We start from the raw sequence: 27787 nt of genomic DNA, 5'->3' as shown, positions 1-27787 counted from the left end.
ATTAATGATGTAACTTTTTAACTGTGGTCCTGTACACTTGAACAAATATTAGCTAGTCCAATTTACAATTTTTAATACCTTGTTATCATCAAAACTCTTTGAGGTTCATTGTTAAACACATTTTGTTCCAACAGAGTCATGCTTGAGCTTGACCAAAAACTTAAAAATAGTGTTTTTGAAAAGATATGCATGATATGAAAAAGTTATGTTCGAATCTATGATCATGAACAACAACTGAGAGATACATTTACATTAAATTCTAATCTTACCAGATAATTCCTTCCACCAAAGAGAAGAGTGATTGGCTCTTCACTCTTGATAAATCCGGCGATGAGACCACCCCCATCATATTTTGCGTTCAACACCTTCTTCCAAAGTGACACCTCATCCACTACCAATAAACGCCACCGCTTATGATTGATTGTAATTTCCTTAAATCATAAAATATTTTATAGTGCCAATGTAAATAGGAATTAAACTCATATTTATGATAATATAAAATACATTTAAAAAAATCATATTTTTGTATTAAACAATAAGTAATGTTATCAATTTCTTATGCTATTTAGAGTTAATCAGATTTTGGAGAATTGACAACATACCATTCAATCCAATGTTTTATCTGATATTTAGACAAAATGCATGACATTATTAAAGTTTTATCAGTTAAACCTCACTCTCTTATCATTCGTTATTGTATACAAATATGATATAGTACAAAAACTAATCAATGACTATCATTGTGTGATGATACCTTTGTGATTATAAATATAAGATTTTGCAAAGTAAATGAACAAAGTAAACCCCATGACACTTAATCCAGCAAGTAGCCAATAAAAGTAATCAAGATGTGCCTTATTGATATTGTCACAAAACCAAGTTTCATGTCCATCTTTGCCACTAAAATTTTCTATCAAAGAAATGAGAAAGCCACTAAGAAAGCTTCCAACACCAATAATACTCAAATAGAGTGCAAGTCCCATGCTTCTTAGTTCATTTGGGACTTGATCATAGAAAAACTCCTGAAGACCAACCATAGTAAAAACTTCAGAAACTCCAAACAAAAAGTATTGAGGAATCAACCACCATATACTCATTGGAAGAGTTGCATTTGGATCATCAACAAGACCATGCTCTTGTGCTATCTTTAGTCTTTTCATCTCAACAAAGGCTGCAACTACTACTGTGAATATAGATAGAAAAATTCCAGTGCCAATTCTTTGAAGCATTGTGATACCTGAGGGTTTTCCAGTTATAACTCTTGCTAGTGGCACGAATAAACGGTCATAGATAGGGCTGAAGAGAATAATTGCAACACCGCCTATCGATCCAAGAGAAGCGGGAGGTATGTTGAAACCAGGAAATATTGTTCTCTCCATAGAACTCCCTTGCTTGGTGAAGAATGTAAATATTTGAGCAAAGATAATACCATAAACTAAAGTTGTAGCCCAAATTGGAATCAACCTTAGTACTGCCTTTGCTTCTTCCACCTCACCAAGGCTACAATGATCAGCATCTTTGGATCCCTTAGGTGTTAGCAATGCCTTATTGAGGAAGCTGCAAATGTAGAAAATATAGGCCAAGTCAAAATAGTTTAACTTTATGACAAATCCATAAGTTGTTTTCAGTTTATTTCCATGAGCACGTCCAGATAACTTATGAAACCAGTTTTAGCATATATGAAAATATTTTGACATTATTTTATCTTTTGTGATAGAAATCACTTATACATAAACACTTATACGATAAACTCTTATGTTATGAGTGCTTAATTATGCTGTCTATCCAAACATGACATAATCTTTCATAGCTTTGTCTAGGATGAACCTTTAATTAGATAACACTGATATCTACACAGTACCCTCTCCAATCTTAGTACTCTTTAATTAGATCAGTCTTAAAATATGTTATTATGTATTTGTACCACATGTGGAACAAATCCATAGCTAACCGGTTTTTGCTAGATATAAGCAAATATGTTATTAGTTCCATTTTTATCTGTAGGAAATCACCGATTTTCTTGTAGTGTACATACAACAGCATCCTAGAGTGAAATCATGTTCTGAATTTTGTTGCCTTTATTTATAGCTCTTTCCACGAGTCTATTTCTCTTTCTTAACTCATCCCTCTTCCTTTCTTACCCTTGTCTCTCTCAAAGTCTCTTGTGCTGTGCTATTGTCCCTCAATGTATATCAAAGGCATTTATCAAAATAGTAATAATATTCTTGTCCTACTTCAAAACCAACTTCAACACCTACCCTCACGCCTAGTGTGGGTGGCTTGAGGCCAATTCCAACAGCCATGTTAAATAGGCTTGGATCTCATCCCAAATGCTATCTCAAATGATGAGGGCACTCAAGCATATTTATACACTGAACAGCCCGGAAATATGAGCAATGTGGAACTAACAACAAACTACAAACAACTTCAACAGATATAACAAGAAAACTCATTTCAACACATTCTAATCTATCTTTCCATTTCCCAAATGAATAAAAAACGATAAAAAATGCGTTAACCCTATTGGTTGTAACCCGGCTATGATGCCACCATATTATTATATTCTTGACAAAAGCTATTGATAAGAGGAAAGTATAATGCAAATTATATTGATAATGAAATAATTGTTAGATCAAGGGAAACATAAGACTTATATAGTCAATGAGAAACTAGTTTAACTAACTTTTATATCTAATATATACCGTAAATTGCTTCGAGATGCTTCGAGATGGCAACCACAATAATCAACAATGAGAATTGCTAGAATTGATTACTACAGTGTAACCGTTACTATAATATGTTTCAAAGAATGCATTTCATAAAACTCCAAAGACGAATTCAACATGAGTCCCATAATGTATTTCATCATATTTGCTGCTTTAAAAATCACTTGGTAGATATAATATTGAAAAACAAACAGAAATTAGCATTGTTATTCTTACTTGAAATGTTCAGAACTTTGATGGCGGCGAAGTAGTCCATCATGTTCCTCTTCAATATCCGTCGTTGATAAGGTATTTCACCAATTTCTTACAGCCACGACGAATACACGACCAATTCTAAGAAAGGGACTCTTGTTATTATCATTCATGTTAAACCTATATGTAATTGTTCCAATCAAGAAAACAATCAAAGCAATGATCATTACAACACAAGGTATTCCAAATCCAACAACCCAACTATAGTTATCTTGTATATAACTCAAGATTAAAAGTGTTGCCGAGGCACCTGCAACCATTGTAAAATACCACCAATTAAAGAATGAGCTTCTAGATCTATGTGTTAGCGTGAGCTGTCAATAGTAAGAAAAGGGAACAAATTATGTACAATATCCCATTATTTATGGGTCAACCATAATTCTAGTCTTTGACTATGTATAGCAGTAATTAGGTTTTTATTACTCTACCTATATGCTCTGATGTATATATAATTGTACAATGGAGAAAAGAAATATACAAGAAAAAAGAGTACTGTTTTGACATGGTACCAGAGCAAGGTTCAGAAACCTCTGCTCCATCCTAATCAAAATACACTTCAGATTTTCTGATCATGGAGAGTGATTCTGAGGTGGCGTCACACCCAAATACTGCTGAATCACTTCTTCAAGAATTGACCCAAAAGATGACAGAGGTTCTGACTAGAGCCCAGACCCCATCTAACCCACCAGTCACAGACACACCAGTTGCTCAAATTGGCATTAAGTTGGATGGTTCCAACTACGCTTTGTGGTCCCAAGTTGTTGAGATGTATATCTCAGGCAAAGACAAATTGGGATATATCAATGGAGACTCTCCTCAACCTCCAGAAAACGATCCATCTTTTCGAAAATGGCGAACCGAAAATGCCGTTGTCAAAGGATGGTTGATCAATTCGATGGATTCATCTCTGATTGCAAACTTCATTCGATTCCCAACTGCTAAACAGGTATGGGACTCTGTTGCTGTAACTTATTTTGATGGAACTGATACTTCTCAAGTCTACGATCTCCGCCGGCGCGTTAGCCGCATGAGACAAGACGGAGGATCTATTGAAAAATACTACAACGATCTTCAAGGATTGTGGCGAGAAATTGATTTTCGCCGTCCCAATCCGATGACCTGCCCTAGTGATATCCAGAAATACAACACAATCCTACAAGAAGATAGGGTTTATACCTTTCTTGATGGATTAGACGAAAAATTGGACAAAACTCGAAGCGATGTATTACAGATGAACCCATTCCCTTCAGTTGAGCAAGCCTATGCTCATGTCCGACGTGAAGATGTCCGGCAGACGGTGATGATCTCTTCCGCTGAACTCGGTCCTGGTGCAGTTATGACATCAAAAGGAATCAAGACAGGGCACTCTCAGTCAAAAATGGGGTCGCTGTCTTTGAGTAGTGCTGCAAAAGTGAATCAATCCTCTAAACCCAAGCATACTCAATCTGATGGAGAAAAATGCACTCACTGTGGCAATACAAGACATACACGGGAGACATGCTTCAAACTACATGGATATCCAGACTGGTGGAATGAACTTCAGGCACGGAAGAAACATGGAGCCACAACTACTGGTGAAGGCATGGGCAGAGTTGCTGTGGCTACTGCTGAATCTCATTTATCTCTTATTTCCCAAGAAGATGACTCTCTTAATGATCAAGGTAATTGTGCTCGAGTTTTTCATTCTTCGGCTCAGCATAATAACAGCCTCTGGATTATTGACTCTGGGGCAACAGATCACATGACATTTGATTCAAATGATTTCTATGAGTCGACTCCTCCAAGACGGAATTGCATTGCTAATGCTAATGGGGTCACATATCCGGTTACAGGAGCTGGAACAGTGTCTTTATCCCCATCTCTTTCCTTAGCTCACACTTTACTTGTCCCGTCTTTGTCAAATAAATTAATTTCTCTGAGTCAAGTTACTACAGATCTTAATTGTGTGGTACTGATATATCCTAACTTTTGTCTAATTCAGGATATTCTCACCAAGGAGATCATTGGGCGTGGTACTAAGAAGGGGGGATTGTATTACATGGATGACTTTAGTGTTGGAAGTGCTAATCACACACATCACATCGGCAACAGCAAGGAGAGAAAAATTTGGCTACTGCATCGACGTCTGGGGCATCCATCCTTTAGTTATTTAAGACATTTATTTCCTAATCTTTTTTCAACTGTAAAGGATTCTGACTTCACTTGTGACACATGTATTATGGCCAAAAGTCATAGAGTTCCTTACCCTTTAAGCATGAATAAAAGTAACATTCCTTTTGCCTTAATACATTCTGATGTGTGGGGACCTTCTCCTTTTACTGCTTTGTCTGGCTATCGTTGGTTTGTGACTTTTATTGATAATTGCACTCGAATGACATGGCTTTATTTGCTCAAAAGCAAAAGTGAAGTCTTTAGCGCCTTTCAAACATTTCACATCATGGTTCAAACTCAATTTTCAGCCAAGGTTCAGATTCTTCGCTCTGACAATGGGGGTGAATATATCAACCAACAATTTCAGACTTACTTCCAGCAACATGGTCTTATTCATGAAACATCTTGTGCCCAGACCCCTCAGCAAAATGGCATTGCTGAAAGAAAGAATCGTCATATCCTAGAAACTGCCCGCACTTTGTTGATTGGAGCACATGTCCCAAGACATCATTGGGACGATGCAGTTGCCACTGCTGTGTACTTATTGAACCGCATGCCTACAAAAGTCTTAGAATTTCTAACCCCCCTACAAGTCCTCGCTAAACATGTTTCTCTTCCTAGTGTTTTAATGATTCCTCCCCGGATCTTTGGGTGTGTTGCATTTGTGCACCTGCATAAGAACCAGCGCACCAAGTTAGATCCGTGTGCTGTCCGTTGCCTTTTTTTGGGTTATGCCTTACATAAGAAAGGTTATAGATGTTATGATCCTAAGACCAAACGTACCTATATCTCTATGGATGTTACATTCCTAGAATCAGACACTTTCTTTCCACCCGTATTTAATTCTTCTCCTCAAGGGGAGATTCAAGAGGAGGAGCAGAATTGGTTGAGTATGGAAGGGCCAGAAACAGTGACGGTTGAAGGGAGCCCCAACTTAGCCCAACCGCAAGGAAATGAAATGATAGAACCTACTGTTGAAGATGTCTCTGAAGAAGCTGGACATATTTCCTTGTCAAGTGAAGATCAATCCCCCCGCTCTTCAGTATCTAAAGGCTCTACTCCTGAGAATATTCCTGAGGTAAGATCCCCTATTACAACCCCATATATTAATATTGTGGATACTCCTGTGAATTATGTGTTACCATTTAGGCACAATCGTGGTAAACCACCAAATCGATACTCCCCAGATGTGGAAGAAAGAAGATCCAAGTATCCCATTACCAATTACGTGTCTACTGAAAGACTATCTGAACCTCTTAAGGCCTTTGCTCACACTATATCCTCATGTCACATTCCCAGCAGTGTTGAGGAAGCCTTATCTGATCGTAATTGGGCCCAGGCTATCGAAGAAGAAATTGAGGCTTTGGAGAAAAATAAAACATGGACAGTAGTTTCTCTTCCTAAAGGGAAAAAACCAGTGGGATGCAAATGGATTTTCTCTATTAAATACAAGGCCGATGGGTCTATTGATAGATACAAAGCGAGACTTGTGGCAAAAGGATACACGCAAACATACGGCATCGATTATGAAGAGACCTTCTCACCTGTAGCCAAACTAAATACAGTCCGAGTCTTATTATCTATTGCAGCAAATTTAGATTGGCCGTTGCATCAACTTGATGTAAAAAATGCGTTTCTTCATGGTGACCTCAAAGAAACAATATACATGGATATCCCACCTGGATATAGTGCAGCCTCCGGTGTTGAAATGGCTTGCAAGCTACAACGATCTCTATATGGATTAAAACAGTCACCTCGAGCATGGTTTGGTCGTTTCAGTTCAGCCATGAAAAAGTATGGGTTTCAACAAAGCAATTCTGATCACACTTTGTTTCTAAAGCATCGAGGGGGAAAGGTGTCAGCTCTAATAGTCTATGTAGATGACATGATTATTACAGGAGATGATGCAGAAGAAATTACTAGGCTTCAAAAGCAATTGTCAACAGAATTTGAAATGAAAAACTTGGGGGGGCTGAAGTACTTCCTTGGAATTGAAGTTTCTAGATCAAAACAAGGTATTTTTTTGTCTCAAAGGAAGTATGTGTTGGATCTGCTAACAGAAGTGGGTCTATTAGACTGTAAACCAACTGATACTCCAATTGTACAGAACCACAAACTTGGAGTATATGCGGACCAAGTGCCAACGAATAAAGAGAGGTACCAAAGGTTGGTTGGTAAACTTATATATTTATCCCATACTCGGCCAGACATAGCCTATGCTGTAAGTGTAGTGAGTCAATTTATGCATTGCCCGAGTACAGAACATATGGATGCAGTAACTCAAATTCTACGATATTTAAAATCGTCTCCTGGAAAAGGGCTTATGTTTTCAAAGAATAATCATCTGAAAGTGGATGGCTACACAGATGCTGACTGGGCAGGGAACATTTCAGATAGAAAATCAACCTCAGGCTACTTTACGTTTGTAGGAGGTAATTTGGTTACATGGAGAAGTAAAAAGCAAAAAGTGGTGGCATTATCCAGTGCTGAGGCTGAATTCCGCGGGATGGCGAAGGGTTTGTGTGAGTTACTGTGGCTTAGAAGACTGCTGACTGAAATTGGCTATGCCCCTAGAACAGAAATGAACTTGTATTGTGATAACAAGGCAGCCATTGACATCTCCCATAACCCAGTCCAACATGATCGCACAAAGCACGTTGAAGTGGATAGACATTTTATCAAACAGAACCTCGAAGAAAAGATTATTCGATTTCCTTTTGTCAAGTCAGAAGACCAATTGGCAGATATTCTAACAAAGGCTGTATGTAGCAAAAACTTCCATAGCTCACTTGACAAGTTGTGCATGAGAGATATATATGCACCAACTTGAAGGGGAGTGTTAGCGTGAGCTGTCAATAGTAAGAAAAGGGAACAAATTATGTACAATATCCCATTATTTATGGGTCAACCATAATTCTAGTCTTTGACTATGTATAGCAGTAATTAGGTTTTTATTACTCTACCTATATGCTCTGATGTATATATAATTGTACAATGGAGAAAAGAAATATACAAGAAAAAAGAGTACTGTTTTGACACTATGCTCCTTAGGATGTTTTTCGTCAAATTGATCCGCCCCGAAAGCTTGAGCACAAGGTTTATGTCCACCTTGTCCAATGGCAACTAGATAGAGTGAGATAAAGAATAAGATTACTTGTGACTGAGGAGAACAAAATGTGATGGAAGGCAGCATAGCCGACAATGTTAACAAGCCTAGTCCCTGCAATTCATTAAGCCAATGACCAACATTAAAACAATGCGTCAATGGAACAATCTTTTTGTCTATCTATTTATTCTCTAAAACGTTTTTCTCTAATGACATATGTATGAATTTCACGCGTCTATTTCATGCTCTCTTTTTTATATCCATGCAATTTTGCACGAGATCTCTTCTAGTTATTTCTAAAAAGTATTGGCTCTTATGTAAATTTAACTAGCAGATACGACATATACTCAGTACAGAAGCAAGGATATTAGGAATTAGGATGTATGGAATAAATCAGTTTCGTTGAAGGTGATATCTTTGGCTTGGAGGATGCTACAAAATAAGATCCTTACGAAGGATAATTGGATCAAAAGAGGTATTTTGAACGAAGATCAAAATCATTGTTATAGTGGATGTGGAAATGGCGAAAATGTTCCTAGTGTATTTTTTGAATGTTCTGTAAGTTCATTGCTCGCACACAAGGCTTATCGTGGCTAAATTTGTCTTCGGCACTGCACAATAATGCCTCATTAAGCTTTTATCAATTCGAGGGACTGTTTGGTAAAGGTAGCGTGTTTGCAGAAATATTTATAGTCATTTGATTCGCCTGTATTTGAGTTCTATGAAAAGCTCGTAATGAGAGGATTTATAAGATCAATGCTGGATTGCTGGAAAAAATGTTGGAAGGAATAAAAATCATGTCTTGGAAATGTCTAAAAAGAAAAATGTCCAACTTTAATTATTCTCTTAGCTGATAGATTTTATATCCGTTAGACTCTTTATGGCATGACTTATAGATTTTAACAGACTTGTAATTAAAGTAAAGTACATTTGAAAGATGAGTTATAGTTTGGCGTACTAGTGGTTTGAGTAACCCTTTTACTCGCATTAATACCATTTTGCCTATTGGAAAAAAAATATTCCAAAGTTTTATTTTCTATCTGAAGCTTTAATACTTTGTAATAAGGATTGTCGTGGAGATTAGCCGTATTGAAGTTTGTTGCAATGAGTGGTGAAATTGATTGTTCATGGCATGTTGGTTTATTCTTTTCATATTTATCGTTGGGTGGTCAATCTTTTGAATATGTTAGATCGCTGGATTAAAATTTCTGTTTGGAGTGGGGATATTTATACTCGCAAAGTTTGTACCGTGGCTTAGAAACAAGTTTGTCTTCATTGGGATTCTGGTGGCTTAGATCTCAAACTCACAAGGATTATTAATGACTCTGTTATTAATGACTCTGTTATGGCCCACCTCCTCAGCTTGAGTGGGCCACTACTATTTGGAGATCTTGCATTCTGCCATCCCACTCCTTCTCTTTTTTTTTGGCGTTTAATGCATCACAAGCTCCCCACATATGAAAATTTAAAGATTCGACGTTGTACACTGGTTTCTATTTGTGTGTTTTGTTATGCTACTAATGAGACTTTTTCCCACTTGTTTCTATCTTGTTATTTTACGGTTAGATTATGGCAGTGACTGGGTTCCAAGTTGAATTATTCCATTCTGTTGGTGTCTGTCGCCTCTCTTTTGAAGTGCATTCCAGCGCTTTGTAGCTTTCAGGTCCGTGATGTGTTTGTGGCTGCAATTGTACACACGCTGCACACTATCTGGATGGCAAGAAATGTTTTGCGCTAAAGTTCTAACAAGTTTTCTCTGCATGTGGCAAAAGCTAAAATTATTTCCTCTTTGGCGATGAGTGGATCCATTTCGACAGGTAATTGTTTACCATACTCTGCTGATGTCTCTTTGCTGGATAACTTCATGATCTCTCCTACTTATCGTCGGTTCAAGGATATTATTCTTGTTGTTTGGAAACCCCCTACCATTAACTGGGTCTAGGTTAATACTGATGGTTTTGTTCTTAATTTGCTGGCATCTTGTGGGGGTATTTTCCATTATCATAGAGGCATCTTTATGGGTTGTTTTGCTAGTAATCTTGGTGTAGTTTATGTTATTGAGGCGGAACTTACAGGTATGATTTTAGAAATGGATTTTGTAATAAATATTTACCATTTTATAGAATCCTTAACATGTGCCCTAAGAGCACAAGTTAGCATAATCCAGGGAAATGATAACTTGTGCCCTTAGGGCACATGTTAAGGAATCTAAAGTGGCAACATTGTCTAGGAAATTATTCCTTCAAAAAAAAAAAATGTCTAGGAAATTATGCCAATTTATTGTTCTAGAGATTAAAAATTAATGTTTTGTAATAAATATTTACCATTTATAGAATCTTGAACATGTTCCCTAAGTGCACAAGTTAGTGTAACCCTTTATTTAAATATATCCTATTGTTTGAGGCAAATGTAATATATTTTTTAGGTAGTAAAAAAATATGTAATAGTCCTTATGAATTTAACTAAGTTTGTAAAGACATTGCATAATATATGGAAGGGTCGGGGTTCGAACCCCAACATCTCATTTATATTACTAGCGTTTAGACTACGTGTAAAAAAAAAAGTAACATAATTCAAAATATAAATTAATAAAAAAATAATTAATGTAGTTAGAAAGTGATAACGCTACTAGTGCCGGTCCAACAATTTTAGAGGCCTAAAGCAGTTTTTTTACGAGGTCTTTTACAATAAAAAAATTGCATATGTTTTATGAAAATTAAAATCTAGATTCTATGGAGCCAAGATTTGAACTTTGGAAAAAGAGAGTATGAGGTCTTTATGTTTACCAATTCAACTTGGGAACATTCATTCATATATTTTCATATTAGATATTTATAAGTAAATTAAGATATTTTGAGGTTTTTTTCTAACCGAAAATTTTAAAGTCTAAAGCCCTTACTTGAGCCATGTGGCCCTTGGCCCGGCCCTGAACGCTACAATACTTTTTTTAAGGAGATCATGCTTCAATACCAACATGTGGTAAAAAGTTATTTAAAATATTATGCGGTAAAAAAACCTCAGAAAAAAAGGTTAGAAAGTGAATAATTGAACTAACCAAAATATAGATGAGAGAAGCAAGTATTATTGTACGGTAACGTCCAAGAAAAGAATCAGCAAAAAAAGCACCTAACAGAGGAAGGAGAGCAGCAGTTCCAGAATATTCACATTCTTAGCAGCTGTTGCAGTGCTCTGTTTGAGTGGTCCTGTTAGATATGATATCAAATTCCCTTGAATTCCATAATATGATACCCTCTCTGCCACTTCCACACCTATGATAAAGCAAGCAGAACGCCAATAACCAGATTTGGATCTGATGGCAGGTTGTCCTCTATAATCAACGGCACCATCTACAAGATCAACTAATTGAGCTTCTAACAAAACTTCATTGTATTCCTCCATTGAACCAAATTCTATTCTTTAATAAAAAATGAGTTGTTTGCGTTTAGGTATTCATTACTTCTTGACCCACAAATGTCACAACAACTTGCTTCTGGATCTGTCCTTCTTGTTATGGTGGTTGTTCAAGAGTGTTGAACTCTTTTTTTAATTGAAAATAATGTGTTTTTTTTTTCTCATTAAGGTATTATAATGAAAATGAAGGATACTTTTATAGAACAATGGGTGTACAAATTTGAATCACATATTTCTATGTTATAAATTTTGTTTATATACACACAACGCAATAAACGAGCATGCATTAAAATTTAAAGTCAATGATCAAGTACCATCTCTAAAATTAAATATTCATAATGAATGGATATCTACTTCGAATTTACAACCTGTAGCTATATGTCAGTAAATATATGTTTTATTTAGAACAATTTATTTTTTATAAATATTTAAAACAAATTGTTGTTAAATATATAATAAGTTCTTATTCTTCAAATTATTATTTTTTCGAGAAGGTAGAGATAAGTAAGACATCAGGGTGATTCTCAATAAAGTAAATATCTATTTTATACCACCTACTTATAATATATTATTAAAAAGGAAAATGCTTGTTTTCCCGAATAGAACTGTCCCGAGATTTTCCAGACACATGTGGCATGTATGTCATCCATCCATTAGTTATGATTTCCATCTTTTTCTCCCCCACCTCCCATGATTTCCGCTCACAGCTGTTTTTTATTGGCTTATTTTCATTCTTGATGGATTCGGGACAATACTTGTCGGGGTAAATAGCAAAGCTGTATTAAAAAAAAATATATATATATACAAGGAAGACCAAACCAAAACTCTCAAAAGCAAGAAAAAAGGAAAACAAAGAAAAATGGTCCTAAAAAAAGGTGCAGATCAATCACCTTTAAATTTTCCCCTAAAAAGAAGGCAAATCTCTTCTCTAATAAAAGAAAGCAAAGCGGTCCTCTCCCCATTATTGAGGAGTGGGGCGGATGGTGCCCTTTGTTTAAGAAAAACTCATAATTTATTTATTACATAAATTTTGGTATCATTGTTTAACTAAAATACTAATTGATGGATAATCTTGTTCACCGGTGTTTTTGGTAAATAAGAATGGTTGTTTTTGGTGAGGATGTGCTTTTTTAAAAGGCATGATTAGACTTAAATTTAAATCTTTGACAAATAATAAATTAGACTCTATTGAACCAAAAATGAGTTTTATACAATACCTCTGAAATTTTGATGATAACAAAAGTATAAGAGAGTACTTGGATATGCTAATGTTTTTCAAGTATGCAGGACCATATAATTAAATTCATATTGTTTAATCAAGTTTTGATTATGAAATAACAATACTTTGAGTACATATAAGAGCATCTGAAAAAAGTGAGAAGCTGAAGACTTGGAATGACTCTGAAGATGTCAAGCATCTGAAGATCACAAGACTCTGAAAATGTCAAGCCTCTGAAGGATTGAAGACTCTGAAGATCTTAAGACTCTGAAGAACACGTTAGCATTAGAAGACTCTGACTAGTTTTATCGTCTTCTGATGGAAGGTCACTATTAGACTCTGTAAAGTTCAATTAATTTGTCGCCTTCTGAACACGTGCAGAAATAAACAAAGAAATTCATGGACAAAGAGAATGTAACAGATCATTATAAAAGAAGCAAAAGAATTTTGAATGACTATTCAACGCCATTAACCAAATCAAGCACTATTTCAATGTTTCTGATCAAGCTTCTCAAGGACTAAATATGCATTGGCACTCTTCAACGTCTCTCAAAGTTTCCACTATATAAGGACCTGAAGAAAGAAATAACACTGCTTTGAATTCCACAAGTGCCCTTACTTTGTCAAAATCAATAACGCACGATGTGATAAATATTTCCTTCTTAGACTTGGATGGATTTTGATGATAACAAACTCACATCATGAAAGAAGAAAATAATCGTAAGTATGGTATTTATCTTTGATTTATCACTTTCAATAGTTATAGAACTTAAAATGCCAAGAAATTCATTTGAACTTAATCAAAAATTATTTTCTAAGTTAAATATAAGAGTCTATGAGAAGCAAACTTTTAAAATGTTGGAAAACTGATTTTCATTGTCAAGTAACATGTTACCAAATATGTGTAACATATTACCAATTCAAATTTTCATTGTCAGGTAACAAGTTACCACATACGTGTAACAGATTACTAGTTAAAGTTTTCAAATTTTTTTGAATGTGTAACAGGATAACAAAATTGTGTAATAGATTGTTAAAGAGACCTTGGGGTGAGGCTTGTTTGTAAAAAAGATTCTAATAAAGTGAAATCCTTCACGGGTTATGGAGGGACTGGACTACCCTTAGGTTAGAAGGGGAACCACAATAATTTCTCTCTGTTCTTTTTCTCTTCCCTACTCTTTTCATTTTTCTGCATTTCCTTCATTCTTTCATCAACTTTTAAAAAAAATAAAAACTCTAACATCTCTAAAATAACCGTAAAAGTTGCAAAACCTAATTCAACCCCCCCCCCCCCCCCCCCCCCCCCCCCCCCCCCCCCAGGTTGCACTCTGAATTAACGCATAAACACTACGAGAATTTTTTTATAAACTTTCTTAGAAATTCTTAAGTCTGATAGTCCATTTTGACTTTTGTATTACACCTCTGATTGTATATAAAATGTAAAACCAAACAATCTTTTATTTGATTAAATTAGATTGTAGAAGTATCTTTGAGTTGTGATTGAGCAATAAAAGTATTTTCATTGTGTGATTGAACAAATAAAGTCTCTTACTTGTGTAGCTGAGTAACATGTAATATGTGTAATTATAGAGAAATCCCTTTGAAGTGCAAGGTGACCAGACTACTCGCGATTTGTCGGAGAAACCAGTATAATCTCTCTCTCTCTCTCTCTCTCTCTCTCTCTCTCTCTCTCTCTCTCTCTCTCTCTCTCTCTCTCTCTCTCTCTGTGTGTGTGTGTGTGCGCGCGCGCGCGTGTGTTTTTTTGATTTCATACCGTTGCATTCAAACTTTGTTTTAGACTCTAAACAAACTTTGTTTTGTTTCAGACTTTGAATAGTTTTTACAAACACTTAGAAATTTTTTTAAAAAAACCAACACAATTTGACCCCCTTGTTGTGTTTTTCTCACGTTCAGACTCATACTTTAATTTTTTTAAATTAGATCTAACTTATCTAACCAATGTCTGGCCTGGCCCAACTATTCCCACCCACAGTGATAGAAATTAATGAAATTCTATCAGAAATAATAAATTAAATAAATTAATATTTGTTAAGATTTTTGCTTGGTCAATCTGTCATTACGGTCAAATTATAAAAACTTTTAAATTTAATCATAACCGCTTCTAATATTTTTTGAAAGAAAGATGCTTATTATATTTCATTAATAATAATATGTTCAATATAAATCCCAAGGTACATTGATATAAATAATCAGACTAGCTGATAATGTGACAACCCCCACTACTCGACTTTAGAATTGCTAAAATTTGTTGTAAAGAGACCTCTACATGCAAAGGGTACTTGACCAAATTTTGTGACATCGACGCAGTGTTGGTTGAAGGCATTTGTAGTAAGCTTGGAATCCAAAGCAAAATCAACATTTTCAAAACCAATATCACTCAACCATTCCAAAGCATAGAATAATCCCAAGGCTTCCCCCACCGGGGCAGAACACATAGGAGTAATTGGGACCGTCTTGGCTAGCACAATGATACCATCGTCGCCGCGTATGCAAATACATATCCATGTTCTATTGAAATGTTCTGAAAAAGAGGCATATATATTACATTTAACCCGCCAATTTGTGGTTTTGGCCAACAAAATTGATTCATATACCTGAGATAGCCATCTCATCTTGAGCATGAGAAAGAGATGCGGCTGACATCTCACTTGAATTCTAAGATGAGAATTGCAAGTTGTTGAAGTAGGAACATTAAACTCCAGTCCTCGATCAAAAGAAAAGCTCGATCAATAACATGTGTAACTGTTTATGTGACATCTTGACATAACTTGAGATTTTTATGCTTCCGTAGGATCCACATAAGAGCCGCAAAACATTGTTAATTTTCGCACGTAAGATGGTGAATATTGTCTCAGCTGCTGTAGTTATACAAGTGTGCACGTTATGTATCACACCCCCATTCCACTTCTATGCCAAACCTGCATAGCAAAAGAGCAATCGAAAAATACATGAATAAGATCTTCAAAAAGAGTCTTCACAAGTGACACAATTTATGGGACAATGCACCCCTTTATCCTATAGCTTAACTCTTGTGGGCAAACATCCTCTACAAATACACCAAAGTAAATTCTTAATCTTTGGAGAAACTTTCAACGCCAAATGCCATCCCAAAACCCCTGCCGGCAAAGATGGGATGCATCAATTAAATCCTCAATGCAAAGTCTATACCCACTTTTAACTTAGTATAACCCATTCCTTTCAAGTAAAGGAATCCGCATGATTGATTCATCCACGTCATTACTGAAAACATGTCGTATGACATCATAGTTCCACGTTTTTGAAGCAAGGTGTATTAGGCTACTCACAAAAAGACCGTTAATGAAGTGTTCCCCTTGAATATTTGCATCGATCCTATATCCATTCGCCAACTTCTAACATGACACTCATGATTCATCATAATTCGTAATAGTAAAATATTTTATAGCGACATTGTATAGAAATTTAATTCAGTTAAATATGTAAACATAATATATTTTAGTAAATAATAATTTTGTATAAAAAATAATAACATTTTCAATTAATTATCCTATTTAATGTTATGCAGAAAATCAACAAATATAGTGTATTTCATGCCATACAATCCAATGTTTTATCTGATATTATCAAAATACATGATATTATTAAAGTTTTATCAAACACTATACAATTAAACCTTAATCTCTTATCATGCATACCAAGCTCCCTTCAATACAGATATGACATAAAAGAAATATTAATCGGTTATTATCCTTGTGTGATGACACCTTTATGATTATAAATGTAAGATTTTGCAAAGTAAACGAACAAAGTAAACCCCAACACACTTAATCCAACAAGTAACCAATAAAAGTAATCAAGATGTGCCTTATTGATATTGTCACAAAACCAACTATCATGACCATATTTGCCACTAAAATTTTCTATCAAAGATATGAGAAAGCCACTAAGAAAGCTTCCAACACCAACAATACTCAAATAGAGTGCAAGTCCCATGCTTCTTAGTTCATTTGGGACTTGATCATAGAAAAATTCTTGAAGACCAACCATAGTGAAAACTTCAGAAACTCCAAAAAGAAAGTATTGAGGAACCAACCACCATATACTCATTGGAAGAGTTGCATTTGGATCATCAACAAGACCATGGTCTTCTGCTACTTTTAGTCTTTTAATCTCAACAAAGGCTGCTAATACTACTGTGAATATAGATAGAAAAATTCCAGTGCCAATTCTTTGAAGCATTGTGATACCTGAGGGTTTTCCAGTTATAACTCTTGCTAGTGGCACGAATAAACGGTCGTAGATAGGGCTGAAGAGAATAATTGCAACACCGCCTATCGATCCAAGAGAAGCGGGAGGTATGCTGAAACCAGGAAATATTGTTCTCTCCATAGAACTCCCTTGCTTGGTGAAGAATGTAAATATTTGAGCAAAGATAATACCATAAACTAAAGTTGTAGCCCAGATTGGAATCAGCCTTAGTACTGCCTTTGCTTCTTCCACCTCACCAAGGTTACAATGATCAGCATCTTTGGATCCCTTAGGTGTTAGCAATGCCTTATTGAGGAAGCTGCAAATGTAGAAAATATAGGCCAAGTCAAAATAGTTTCACTTTATGACAAATCCATAAGTTGTTTTCAGTTTATTTCCATAAGCACGTCCAGATAACTTATGAAACCAGTTTTAGCATATATGAAAATATTTTGACATTATTTTATCTTTTGTGATAGAAATCACTTATACATAAACACTTATATGATAAACTCTTATGTTATGAGTGCTTAATTATGTTGTCTATCCAAACATGACATAATCTTTCATAGCTTTCTCTAGGATGAACCTTTAATTAGATAACACTGATATCTACACAGTACCCTCTCCAATCTTAGTACTCTTTAATTAGATCAGTCTTAAAATATGTTATTATGTATTTGTACCACACGTGGAACAAATCCATAGCTAACCGGTTTTTGCTAGATATAAGCAAATATGTTATTAATTCCATTTTTATCTGTAGGAAATCACCGATTTTCTTGTAGTGTACATACAACAGCATCCTAGAGTGAAATCATGTTCAGAATTTTGTTGCCTTTATTTATAGCTCTTTCCACGAGTCTATTTCTCTTTCTTAACTCATCCCTCTTCCTTTCTTACCCTTGTCTCTCTCAAAGTCTCTTGTGCTGTGCTATTGTCCCTCAATGTATATCAAAGGCATTTATCAAAATAGTAATAATGTGTGCTATTGTCCCTCAATGTATATCAAAGGCATTTATCAAAATAGTAATAATATTCTTGTCCTACTTCAAAACCAACTTCAACACCTACCCTCACGCCTAGTGTGGGCGGCTTGAGGCCAATTCCAACAGCCATGTTAAATAGGCTTGGATCTCATCCCAAATGCTATCTCAAATGATGAGGGCACTCAAGCATATTTATACACTGAACAGCCCGGAAATATGAGCAATGTGGAACTAACAACAAACTACAAACAACTTCAACAGATATAACAAGAAAACTCATTTCAACACATTCTAATCTATCTTTCCATTTCCCAAATGAATAAAAAACGATAAAAAATGCGTTAACCCTATTGGTTGTAACCCGGCTATGATGCCACCATATTATTATATTCTTGACAAAAGCTATTGATAAGAGGAAAGTATAATGCAAATTATATTGATAATGAAATAATTGTTAGATCAAGGGAAACATAAGACTTATATAGTCAATGAGAAACTAGTTTAACTAACTTTTATATCTAATATATACTGTAAATTGCTTCGAGATGGCAACCACAATAATCAACAATGAGAATTGCTAGAATTGATTACTACAGTGTAACCGTTACTATAATATGTTTCAAAGAATGCATTTCATAAAACTCCAAAGACGAATTCAACATGAGTCCCATAATGTATTTCATCATATTTGCTGCTTTAAAAATCACTTGGTAGATATAATATTGAAAAACAAACAGAAATTAGCATTGTTATTCTTACTTGAAATGTTCAGAACTTTGATGGCGGCGAAGTAGTCCATCATGTTCCTCTTCAATATCCGTCGTTGATAAGGTATTTCACCAATTTCTTACAGCCACGACGAATACACGACCAATTCTAAGAAAGGGACTCTTGTTATTATCATTCATGTTAAACCTATATGTAATTGTTCCAATCAAGAAAACAATCAAAGCAATGATCATTACAACACAAGGTATTCCAAATCCAACAACCCAACTATAGTTATCTTGTATATAACTCAAGATTAAAAGTGTTGCCGAGGCACCTGCAACCATTGTAAAATACCACCAATTAAAGAATGAGCTTCTAGATCTATGCTCCTTAGGATGTTTTTCGTCAAATTGATCCGCCCCGAAAGCTTGAGCACAAGGTTTATGTCCACCTTGTCCAATGGCAACTAGATAGAGTGAGATAAAGAATAAGATTACTTGTGACTGAGGAGAACAAAATGTGATGGAAGGCAGCATAGCCGACAATGTTAACAAGCCTAGTCCCTGCAATTCATTAAGCCAATGACCAACATTAAAACAATGCGTCAATGGAACAATCTTTTTGTCTATCTATTTATTCTCTAAAACGTTTTTCTCTAATGACATATGTATGAATTTCACGCGTCTATTTCATGCTCTCTTTTTTATATCCATGCAATTTTGCACGAGATCTCTTCTAGTTATTTCTAAAAAGTATTGGCTCTTATTTAAATTTAACTAGCAGATACGACATATACTCAGTACAGAAGCAAGGATATTAGGAATTAGGATGTATGGAATAAATCAGTTTCGTTGAAGGTGATATCTTTGGCTTGGAGGATGCTACAAAATAAGATCCTTACGAAGGATAATTGGATCAAAAGAGGTATTTTGAACGAAGATCAAAATCATTGTTATAGTGGATGTGGAAATGGCGAAAATGTTCCTAGTGTATTTTTTGAATGTTCGGTAAGTTCATTGGTCGCGCACAAGGTTTATCGTGGCTAAATTTGTCTTCGGCACTGCACAATAATGCCTCATTAAGCTTTTATCAATTCAAGGGACTGTTTGGTAAAGGTAGCGTGTTTGCAGAAATATTTATAGTCATTTGATTCGCCTGTTTTTGAGTTCTATGAAAAGCTCGTAATGAGAGGATTTGTAAGATCAATGCTGGATTGCTGGAAGAAATGTTGGAAAAAAATAAAAATCATGTCTTGGAAATGTCTAAAAAGAAAAATGTGGAACTTTAATTATTCTATTAGCGGATAGATTTTATATCCGTTAGACTCTGTTTATGGCATGACTTATAGATTTTAACAGACTTGTAATTAAAGTAAAGTACATTTGAAAGATGAGTTATAGTTTGGCGTACTAGTGGTTTGAGTAACCCTTTTACTCGCATTAATACCATTTTGCCTATTGGAAAAAAAATATTCCAAAGTTTTATTTGCTATCTGAAGCTTTAATACTTTGTAATATGGATTGTCGTGGAGATTAGCCGTATTGAAGTTTGTTGCAATGAGTGGTGAAATCAATTGTTCATGGAATGTTGGTTTATTCTTTTCATATTTATCGTTGGCTGGTCAATCTTTTGAATATGTTAGATCGCTGGATTAAAATTTCTGTTTGGAGTGGGGATATTTATACTCGCAAAGTTTGTACCGTGGCTTGGAAACAAGTTTGCCTTCATTGGGATTCTGGTGGCTTAGATCTCAAACTCACAGGGATTATTAATGACTCTTTATTAATGACTCTGTTATGGCCCACCTCTCCTCAGCTTGAGTGGGCCACTACTATTTGGAGATCTTGCATTCTGCCATCCCACTCCCTTTTTTTTTTGGCGTTTAATGCATCACAAGCTCCCCGCATATGGAAATTTAAAGATTCGAGGTTGTACACTGGTTTCTATTTGTGTGTTTTGTTATGCTACTGATGAGACTTTTTCCCACTTGTTTCTATCTTGTGATTTTACGGTTAGATTATGGCAGTGACTGGGTTCCAAGTTGAATTATTCCATTCTGTTGGTGTCTGTCGCCTCTCTTTTGAAGTGCATTCCAGCGCTTTGTAGCTCTCAGGTCCGTGATGTGTTTGTGGCTGCAATTGTACACACGCTGCACACTATCTGGATGGCAAGAAATTTTTTGCGCTAAAGTTCTAACAAGTTTTCTCTGCATGTGGCAAAAGCTAAAATTATTTCCTCTTTGGCGATGAGTGGATCCATTTCGACAGGTAATTTCATGATCTCTCCTACTTATCGTCGGTTCAAGTATATTATTCTTGTTGTTTGGAAACCCCCTACCATTAACTGGGTCTAGGTTAATACTAATGGTTTTGTTCTTAATTTGTTGGCATCTTGTGGGGGTATTTTCCATTATCAAAGAGGCATCTTTATGGGTTGTTTTGCTAGTAATCTTGGTGTAGTTTATGTTATTGAGGCGGAACTTACTGGTTTGATTTTAGCAATGGATTTTGTAATAAATATTTACCATTTATAGAATCCTTAACATGTGCCCTAAGAGCACAAGTTAGCATAATCCAGGGAAATGATAACTTGTGCCCTTAGGGCACATGTTAAGGAATCTAAAGTGGCAACATTGTCTAGGAAATTATGCCAATTTATTGTTCTAGAGATTAAAAATTAATGTTTTGTAATAAATATTTACCATTTATAGAATCTTGAACATGTTCCCTAAGTGCACAAGTTAGCGTAACCCTTTATTTAAATATATCCTATTGTTAGAGGCAAATGTAATATATTTTTTAGGTAGTAAAAAAATATGTAACAGTCCTTATGAATTTAACTAAGTTTGTAAAGACATTGCATAATATATGGAAGGGTCGGGGTTCGAACCCCAACATCTCATTTATATTACTAGCGTTTAGACTACGTGTAAAAAAAAAGTAACATAATTCTAAATATAAATTAATAAAAAAATAATTAATGTAGTTAGAAAGTGATAACCCTACTAGTGCCGGTCCAACAATTTTAGAGGCCTAAAGCAGTTTTTTTACGAGGTCTTTTACAATAAAAAAATTGCATATGTTTTATGAAAATTAAAATCTAGATTCTATGGAGCCAAGAGTTGAACATTGGAAAAAGAGAATATGAGGTCTTTATGTTTACCAATTCAACTTGGGAACATTCATTCATATATATTCATATTAGATATTTATAAGTAAATTAAAATATTTTGAGGCTTTTTTCTAAACGAAAATTTTGAGGTCTAAAGCCTTGCTTGGGCCATGTGACCCTTGACCCGGCCCTGAACACTACAATACTTTTTTTTAAGTTGATCATGCTACAATACCAACATGTGGTAAAAAGTTATTGAAAATATTATGTGGTAAAAAACCTCTGAAAAAAAGGTTAGAAAGTGAAGAATTGAACTAACCAAAATATAGATGAGAGAAGCAAGTATGATTGTGCGGTAGCGTCCAATCCGCAAAAAAAGCACCTAACAGAGGAAGGAGAGCAGCAGTTCCAGACCAAATATTCACATTCTTAGCAGCTGTTGCAGTGCTTTGTTTGAGTGGTCCTGTCAGATATGATATCAAATTCCCTTGAATTCCATAATATGATACCCTCTCTGCCACTTCCACACCTATGATAAACCAAGCAGAACGCCAATAACCAGATTTGGATCTGATGGCAGGTTGTCCATTATAATCAACAGCACCATCTACAAGATCATCTAATTGAGCTTCTAACAAAACTTCATTGTATTCCTCCATTGAACCAAATTCTATTCTTTAATAAAAAATGAGTTGTTTGCGTTTATGTATTCATTACTTCTTGACCCACAAATGTCACAACTCAACTTGCTTCTGGATCTGTCCTTCTTGTTATGGTGGTTGTTCAAGAGTGTTGAACTCTTTTTTTAATTGAAAATAATGTGTTTTTTTTTCTCATTAAGGTATTATAATGAAAATGAAGGATACTTTTATAGAACAATGGGTGTACAAATTTGAATCACGTATTTTATTTTTTTTTAGGGATTGAATGATCACATATTTCTATGTTATAAAATTTGTTTATATACACACAACGCAATAAACGAGCATGCATTAAAATTTAAAGTCAATGATCAAGTACCATCTCTAAAATTAAATATTCATAATGAATGGATATCTACTTCGAATTTACAACCTGTAGCTATATGTCAGTATATATATGTTTTATTTAGAACAATTTATTTGTTATAAATATTTAAAACAAATTGTTGTTAAATATAATAAGTTCTTATTCTTCAAATTATTATTTTTTCAAGAAGGCAGAGATAGGTAAGACATCAGGGTAATTCTCAATAAAGTAAATATCTATTTTATACCCAGTGGCGGATCCAGGACCCTAGCTCAGGGGGTGCAAATTTAATTAGTTTTTCATTGTCAAAGCTACTTTTCTTTTATTTTACTTACTATATTTTTAATTTCAATTTGAATTCTATTTTGTTTATAAATAAATAAATTTGAATTATAATTAAATGTTTATTTGAAAATATGGTATCTGACCTAAATACCGACTAATCTGAAGAACCAATCCCACCGTCCACTATATAAAAAAAAAAAACTACATCAGTATATAATATACTATAACACACAACGAGTATACATAAAAAACTTGGCCAATCCATACATATATGGATGGCCTATGCTCTATAGTGATAGTCCATCAAATAATAACTATCTTCAAACTTTTTAATTTAATTATCCAAAAGAATGTTTATAAGTTATATACTGTTAAAAAAAAGAGAGTTATCTAGCAGTAAAAACTAAACATCTCTCAACCCAAAGTAACATAAACAAACAGAAGCTGGTTGGCCCAAACCCATGATAAAATACAACCTTAATTATTTAAAGAATATAGCCGCCACCTTTCATCTTCTCTGTTTCTTTCCTGTCTTCTTTTCCGCTCCTTCCACTTCTTCTTCCAACAAGTGAAGTGTCAATCAAACTTTACTTCTTTTCTTCATATTTTTATTTCTTTATGAGAGAAGTAACAAGCCATGGGTGCAAAATGAAAATTTCAGGGTGTGCAAAGTGCAATAACTAGAAGGTTATCCAAGTAAATTTTGAAAGTTCAGGGTGTGCAGGTGCACACCCTTACTTGCATGTAGATCCGCCCTTGTTTATACCACCTACTTATAATATATTATTAAAAAAGAAAAATATATATACAAGAGGAAGACCAAACCAAAACTCTCAAAAGCAAGAAAAAAGGAAAACAAAGAAAAATGGTCCTAAAAAAAGGTGCAGATCAATCACCTTTAAATTTCCCCCTAAAAAGAAGGCAAATCTCTAATAAAAGAAAGCAAAGCGGTCCTCTCCACATTATTGAGGAGTGGGGCGGATGGTGCCCCTTGTTTAAGAAAAACTCATAATTTATTTATTACATAAATTTTGGTATCATTGTTTAACTAAAATACTAATTGAAGGATAATCTTGTTTACCGGTGTTTTTGGTAAATAAAAATGGTTGTTTTTGGTTAGGATGTGCTTTTTTAAAAGGCATGATTAGACTTAGATTTAAATCTTTGACAAATAATAGATTAGACTCTATTGAACCAAAAATGGGTTTTATACAATACCTCTAAAATTTTGATGATAACAAAAGTATAAGAGAGTAATTGGATATGCTAATGTTTTTCAAGTATGCAGGACCATAGAATTAAATTCGTATTGTTTAATCAAGTTTTGATTATGAAATAACAATACTTTGAGTACATATAAGAGCATCAGAAAAAAGTGAGAAGCTGAAGACTTGGAATGACTCTGAAGATGTTAGGCATCTGAAGATCATAAGACTCTGAAAATGTCAAGCCTCTGAAGGATTGAAGACTCTGAAGATCTTAAGACTCTGAAGAACACGTTAGCATTAGAAGACTCTGACTAGTTTTATTGTCTTCTGATGGAAGGTCACTATTAGACTCTGTAAAGTCCAATCTGTCGCCTTCTGAACACGTGCAGAAACAAACAAAGAAATTCAAGGACAAATAGAATGTAACAGATCATTATAAAAGAAGCAAAAGAATTTTGAATGACTATTCAACGCCATTAACCAAATCAAGCACTATTTCAATGTTTCTGATCAAACTTCTCAAGGACTAAATTTGATGCATTGGCACTCTTCAACGTCTCTCAAAGTTTCCACTATATAAGGACCTGAAGACCTGAAGAAAGAAATAACACTGCTTTGAATTTCACAAGTGCCCTTTACTCTATCAAAATCAATAACGCACAATGTGATGAAGATTTCCTTCTTAGACTTGGATGGATTTTGGTGATAACAAACTGACATCACGAAAGAAGAAAATAATTGTAAGTATGGTCTTTATCTTTTATTTATCACTTTCAATAGTTATATAGCTTAAAATGCTAAGAAATTCAGTTGAACTTAATCACAAATTATTTTCTAAGTTAAATATAAGAGTCTATGAGAAGCAAACTTTTAAAATGTTAAAAACTGATTTTCACTGTCAAGTAACATGTTACCAAATATGTGTAACATATTACAGATTCAAATTTTCATTGTCAGGTAACAAGTTACCACATACATGTAACAGATTACCAGTTAAAGTTTTCAATTTTTTTTGAATGTGTAACAGGATAACAAAATTGTGTAATAGATTACCAATTATATTTTTGAACGGTGTAATTGATTACCAGAACATGGTGTAAGAATGCATCTCTAAAATTATCGTAAAAGTTGCAAAACCTAAGTCAACCCCCCCCCCCCCCCCCCCCCCCCCCCCCCCCCAGGTTGCAAACCTACACATAAACACTACGAGAATTTCTTATAAACTTTCTTAGAAATTCTTAAGTCTTATAGTCCATTTTAACTTCATTGTATTACACCTCTGATTGTATATAAAATGTAAAACCAAAGAATCTTTTATCTGATTAAATTAGATTGTAGAAGTATCTTTGAGTTGTGATTGAGCAATAAAAGTCTTTTCATTGTGTGATTGAACAAATAAAGTCTCTTACTTGTGTACCTGAGTAACATGTAATCTGTGTAATTATAGAGAAATCCCTTTGAAGTGCAAGGTGACCAGACTACTCGCGATTTGTCGTAGGAACCAATATAATCTCTCTCTCTCTCTCTCTCTCTCTCTCTCTCTCTCTCTCTCTCTCTCTCTCTCTCTCTCTCTCTCTCTCTCTCTCTCTATCTGTGTGTGTGTGTGTGTGTGTGTGTGTGTGTGTGTGTGTGTGTGTGTGTGTCTGTGTGTTTGATTTCATATTGTTGCATTCAAACTTTGTTTTAGACTCTAAACAAACTTTGTTTTGTTTCAGACTTTGAATAGTTTTTACAAACACTTAGAAAAAGTTTTAAAAAAACCAACACAATTCGACCCCTCTTGTTGTGTTTTTCTCACCTTCAGACTCATGCTTTAATTTTTTAAATTAGATCTAACTTATCTAACCAATGTCTGTCCTGGCCCAACTATTCCTACCCACAGTGATAGAAATTAATGAAATTCTATCAGAAATAAGAAATTAAATAAATTAATATTTGTTAAGATTTTTGCTTGGTCAATCTATCATTACAGTCAAATTATAAAACTTTTAAATTTAATCATAACCGCTTCTAATATTTTTTTTGAAAGAAAGATGCTTATTATATTTCATTAATAATAATATGTTCAATATAACAACGTACATTGATATAAATAATCATACTAGCTGATAATGTGACAACCCCCACTACTCGACTTTAGAATTGCTAAAATTTGTTGTAAAGAGACCTCTACGTGCATAGAGTACTTGACCAAATTTTGTGACATCGACACAATGTTGGTTGAAGGCATTTGTAGTAAGCTTGGAATCCAAAGCGAAATCAACATTATCAAAACCTATCACTCAGCCATTCCAAAGCATAGAATAATCCCAAGGCTTCGCCCATCGGGGGCAGAACACATAGGAGTAACCGGGACCGTCTTGGCTAGCACAATGATACCATCGTCGCCGTGTATGCAAATACATATTCATGTTCTATTCAAATGTTATGAAAAAGAGGCATATATATTACATTTAACCGCCAATGTTGTGGTTTTGGGCAACAAAATTGATTCATACCTGAGATAGCCATCTCATCCTGCGCATGAGAAAGAGTGCGGCTGACATCTCACTTGAATTCTAAGCTAAGAAATGCAAGCTGTTGAAGTAGGAACATGAAACTCCAGTCCTCGATCAAAAGAAAAGCTCGATCAATAACATGTGTAACTGTTTATGTGACATCTTGACATAACTTGAGATTTTTATGCTTCCGTAGGATCCACATAAGAGCAGCAAAACATTGTTAATTTTCGCACGTAAGATGATGAATATTGTCTCGGCTGCTTTAGTTATTCAACTGCGCACGTTATGTATCACACCCCCATTCCACTTCTATGCCAAACCTGCATAGCAAAAGAGCAATCGAAAAATACATGAATAAGATCTTCGGAAAGAGTCTTCACAAGTGACACAATTTATGGGACAATCCACTCCTTTATCCTGTAGCCTAATTCTCGTGGGCAAACATCCTCTACAAATAACACGAAAGTAAATTCTTAATCTTTGGAGGAATTTTCAATCGCCATGCCATCCCAAAACCCCTGCCGGCAAAGATGGGATGCATCAATTAAATCCTCAACGCAAAGTCTATACCCACTTTTAACCGAGTATAACCCATTCCTTTCAAGTAAAGGAGTCCGCATGATTGATTCATGCACGTCATTACTCAAAACATGTCGTATGACATCATAGTTCCACGTTTTTGAAGCGGTGTATTAGGCTACTCACAAAAAAACCGTTAATGAAGTGTTCCCCTTGAATATTTGCATCGATTCTATATCCATTCGCCAACTTCTAACATGACACTCTTGATTCATCATAATTCGTATACATAGTAAAATATTTTATAGTGACATTGTATAGAAATTTAATTCACTTATATAT

At 34.8% G+C, this 27787-nt stretch overlaps 1 protein-coding gene and 2 pseudogenes across 3 annotated transcripts; 1 reads left to right on the top strand and 2 right to left on the bottom strand.

The window, feature by feature from the left end:
* Positions 1 to 599: 599 nt before the first annotated feature.
* LOC146927696 (protein NRT1/ PTR FAMILY 5.10-like) lies at positions 600 to 11791 on the bottom strand (annotated as a pseudogene). The gene is made up of 5 exons (XR_015005810.1): positions 11291 to 11791; positions 8174 to 8349; positions 5691 to 5696; positions 2943 to 3275; positions 600 to 1557 (listed from the first exon to the last, which is right to left on the bottom strand). The product of XR_015005810.1 is annotated as a protein NRT1/ PTR FAMILY 5.10-like (transcript).
* Positions 3282 to 5133, top strand: LOC146927697 (uncharacterized). The gene is made up of 2 exons (XM_085700945.1): positions 3282 to 4639; positions 4960 to 5133. The coding sequence occupies exons 1-2, from the start codon at positions 3550 to 3552 to the stop codon at positions 4995 to 4997; spliced, it is 1128 nt and encodes a 375-aa protein (XP_085557071.1). The 5' UTR covers positions 3282 to 3549; the 3' UTR covers positions 4998 to 5133.
* Positions 11792 to 16483: 4692 nt separating the features above from the next.
* LOC146927695 (protein NRT1/ PTR FAMILY 5.10-like) lies at positions 16484 to 22719 on the bottom strand (annotated as a pseudogene). Its single transcript, XR_015005805.1, has 3 exons — positions 22244 to 22719; positions 18862 to 19376; positions 16484 to 17432 (listed from the first exon to the last, which is right to left on the bottom strand). The product of XR_015005805.1 is annotated as a protein NRT1/ PTR FAMILY 5.10-like (transcript).
* Positions 22720 to 27787: the final 5068 nt, after the last annotated feature.

The sequence above is a fragment of the Medicago sativa genome, chromosome 4, assembly GCF_051527215.1.
Source record: "Medicago sativa cultivar Bolivia chromosome 4, Bolivia_mono, whole genome shotgun sequence".
Taxonomy (NCBI): domain Eukaryota; kingdom Viridiplantae; phylum Streptophyta; class Magnoliopsida; order Fabales; family Fabaceae; genus Medicago; species Medicago sativa.
The sequence above is the reverse complement of the archived record's forward strand: the minus strand, read 5'-3'. Positions and strand labels throughout refer to the sequence as shown.

Bases quoted from the DNA above. Each gene is read 5' to 3' on its own strand.
- LOC146927697 (XM_085700945.1), top strand. From the start codon at position 3,550: ATGGAGAGTGATTCTGAGGTGGCGTCACACCCAAATACTGCTGAATCA. The intron at 4,640-4,959 runs GTAATTGTGCTC...TGTCTAATTCAG, and splicing joins TGACTCTCTTAATGATCAAG to GATATTCTCACCAAGGAGAT.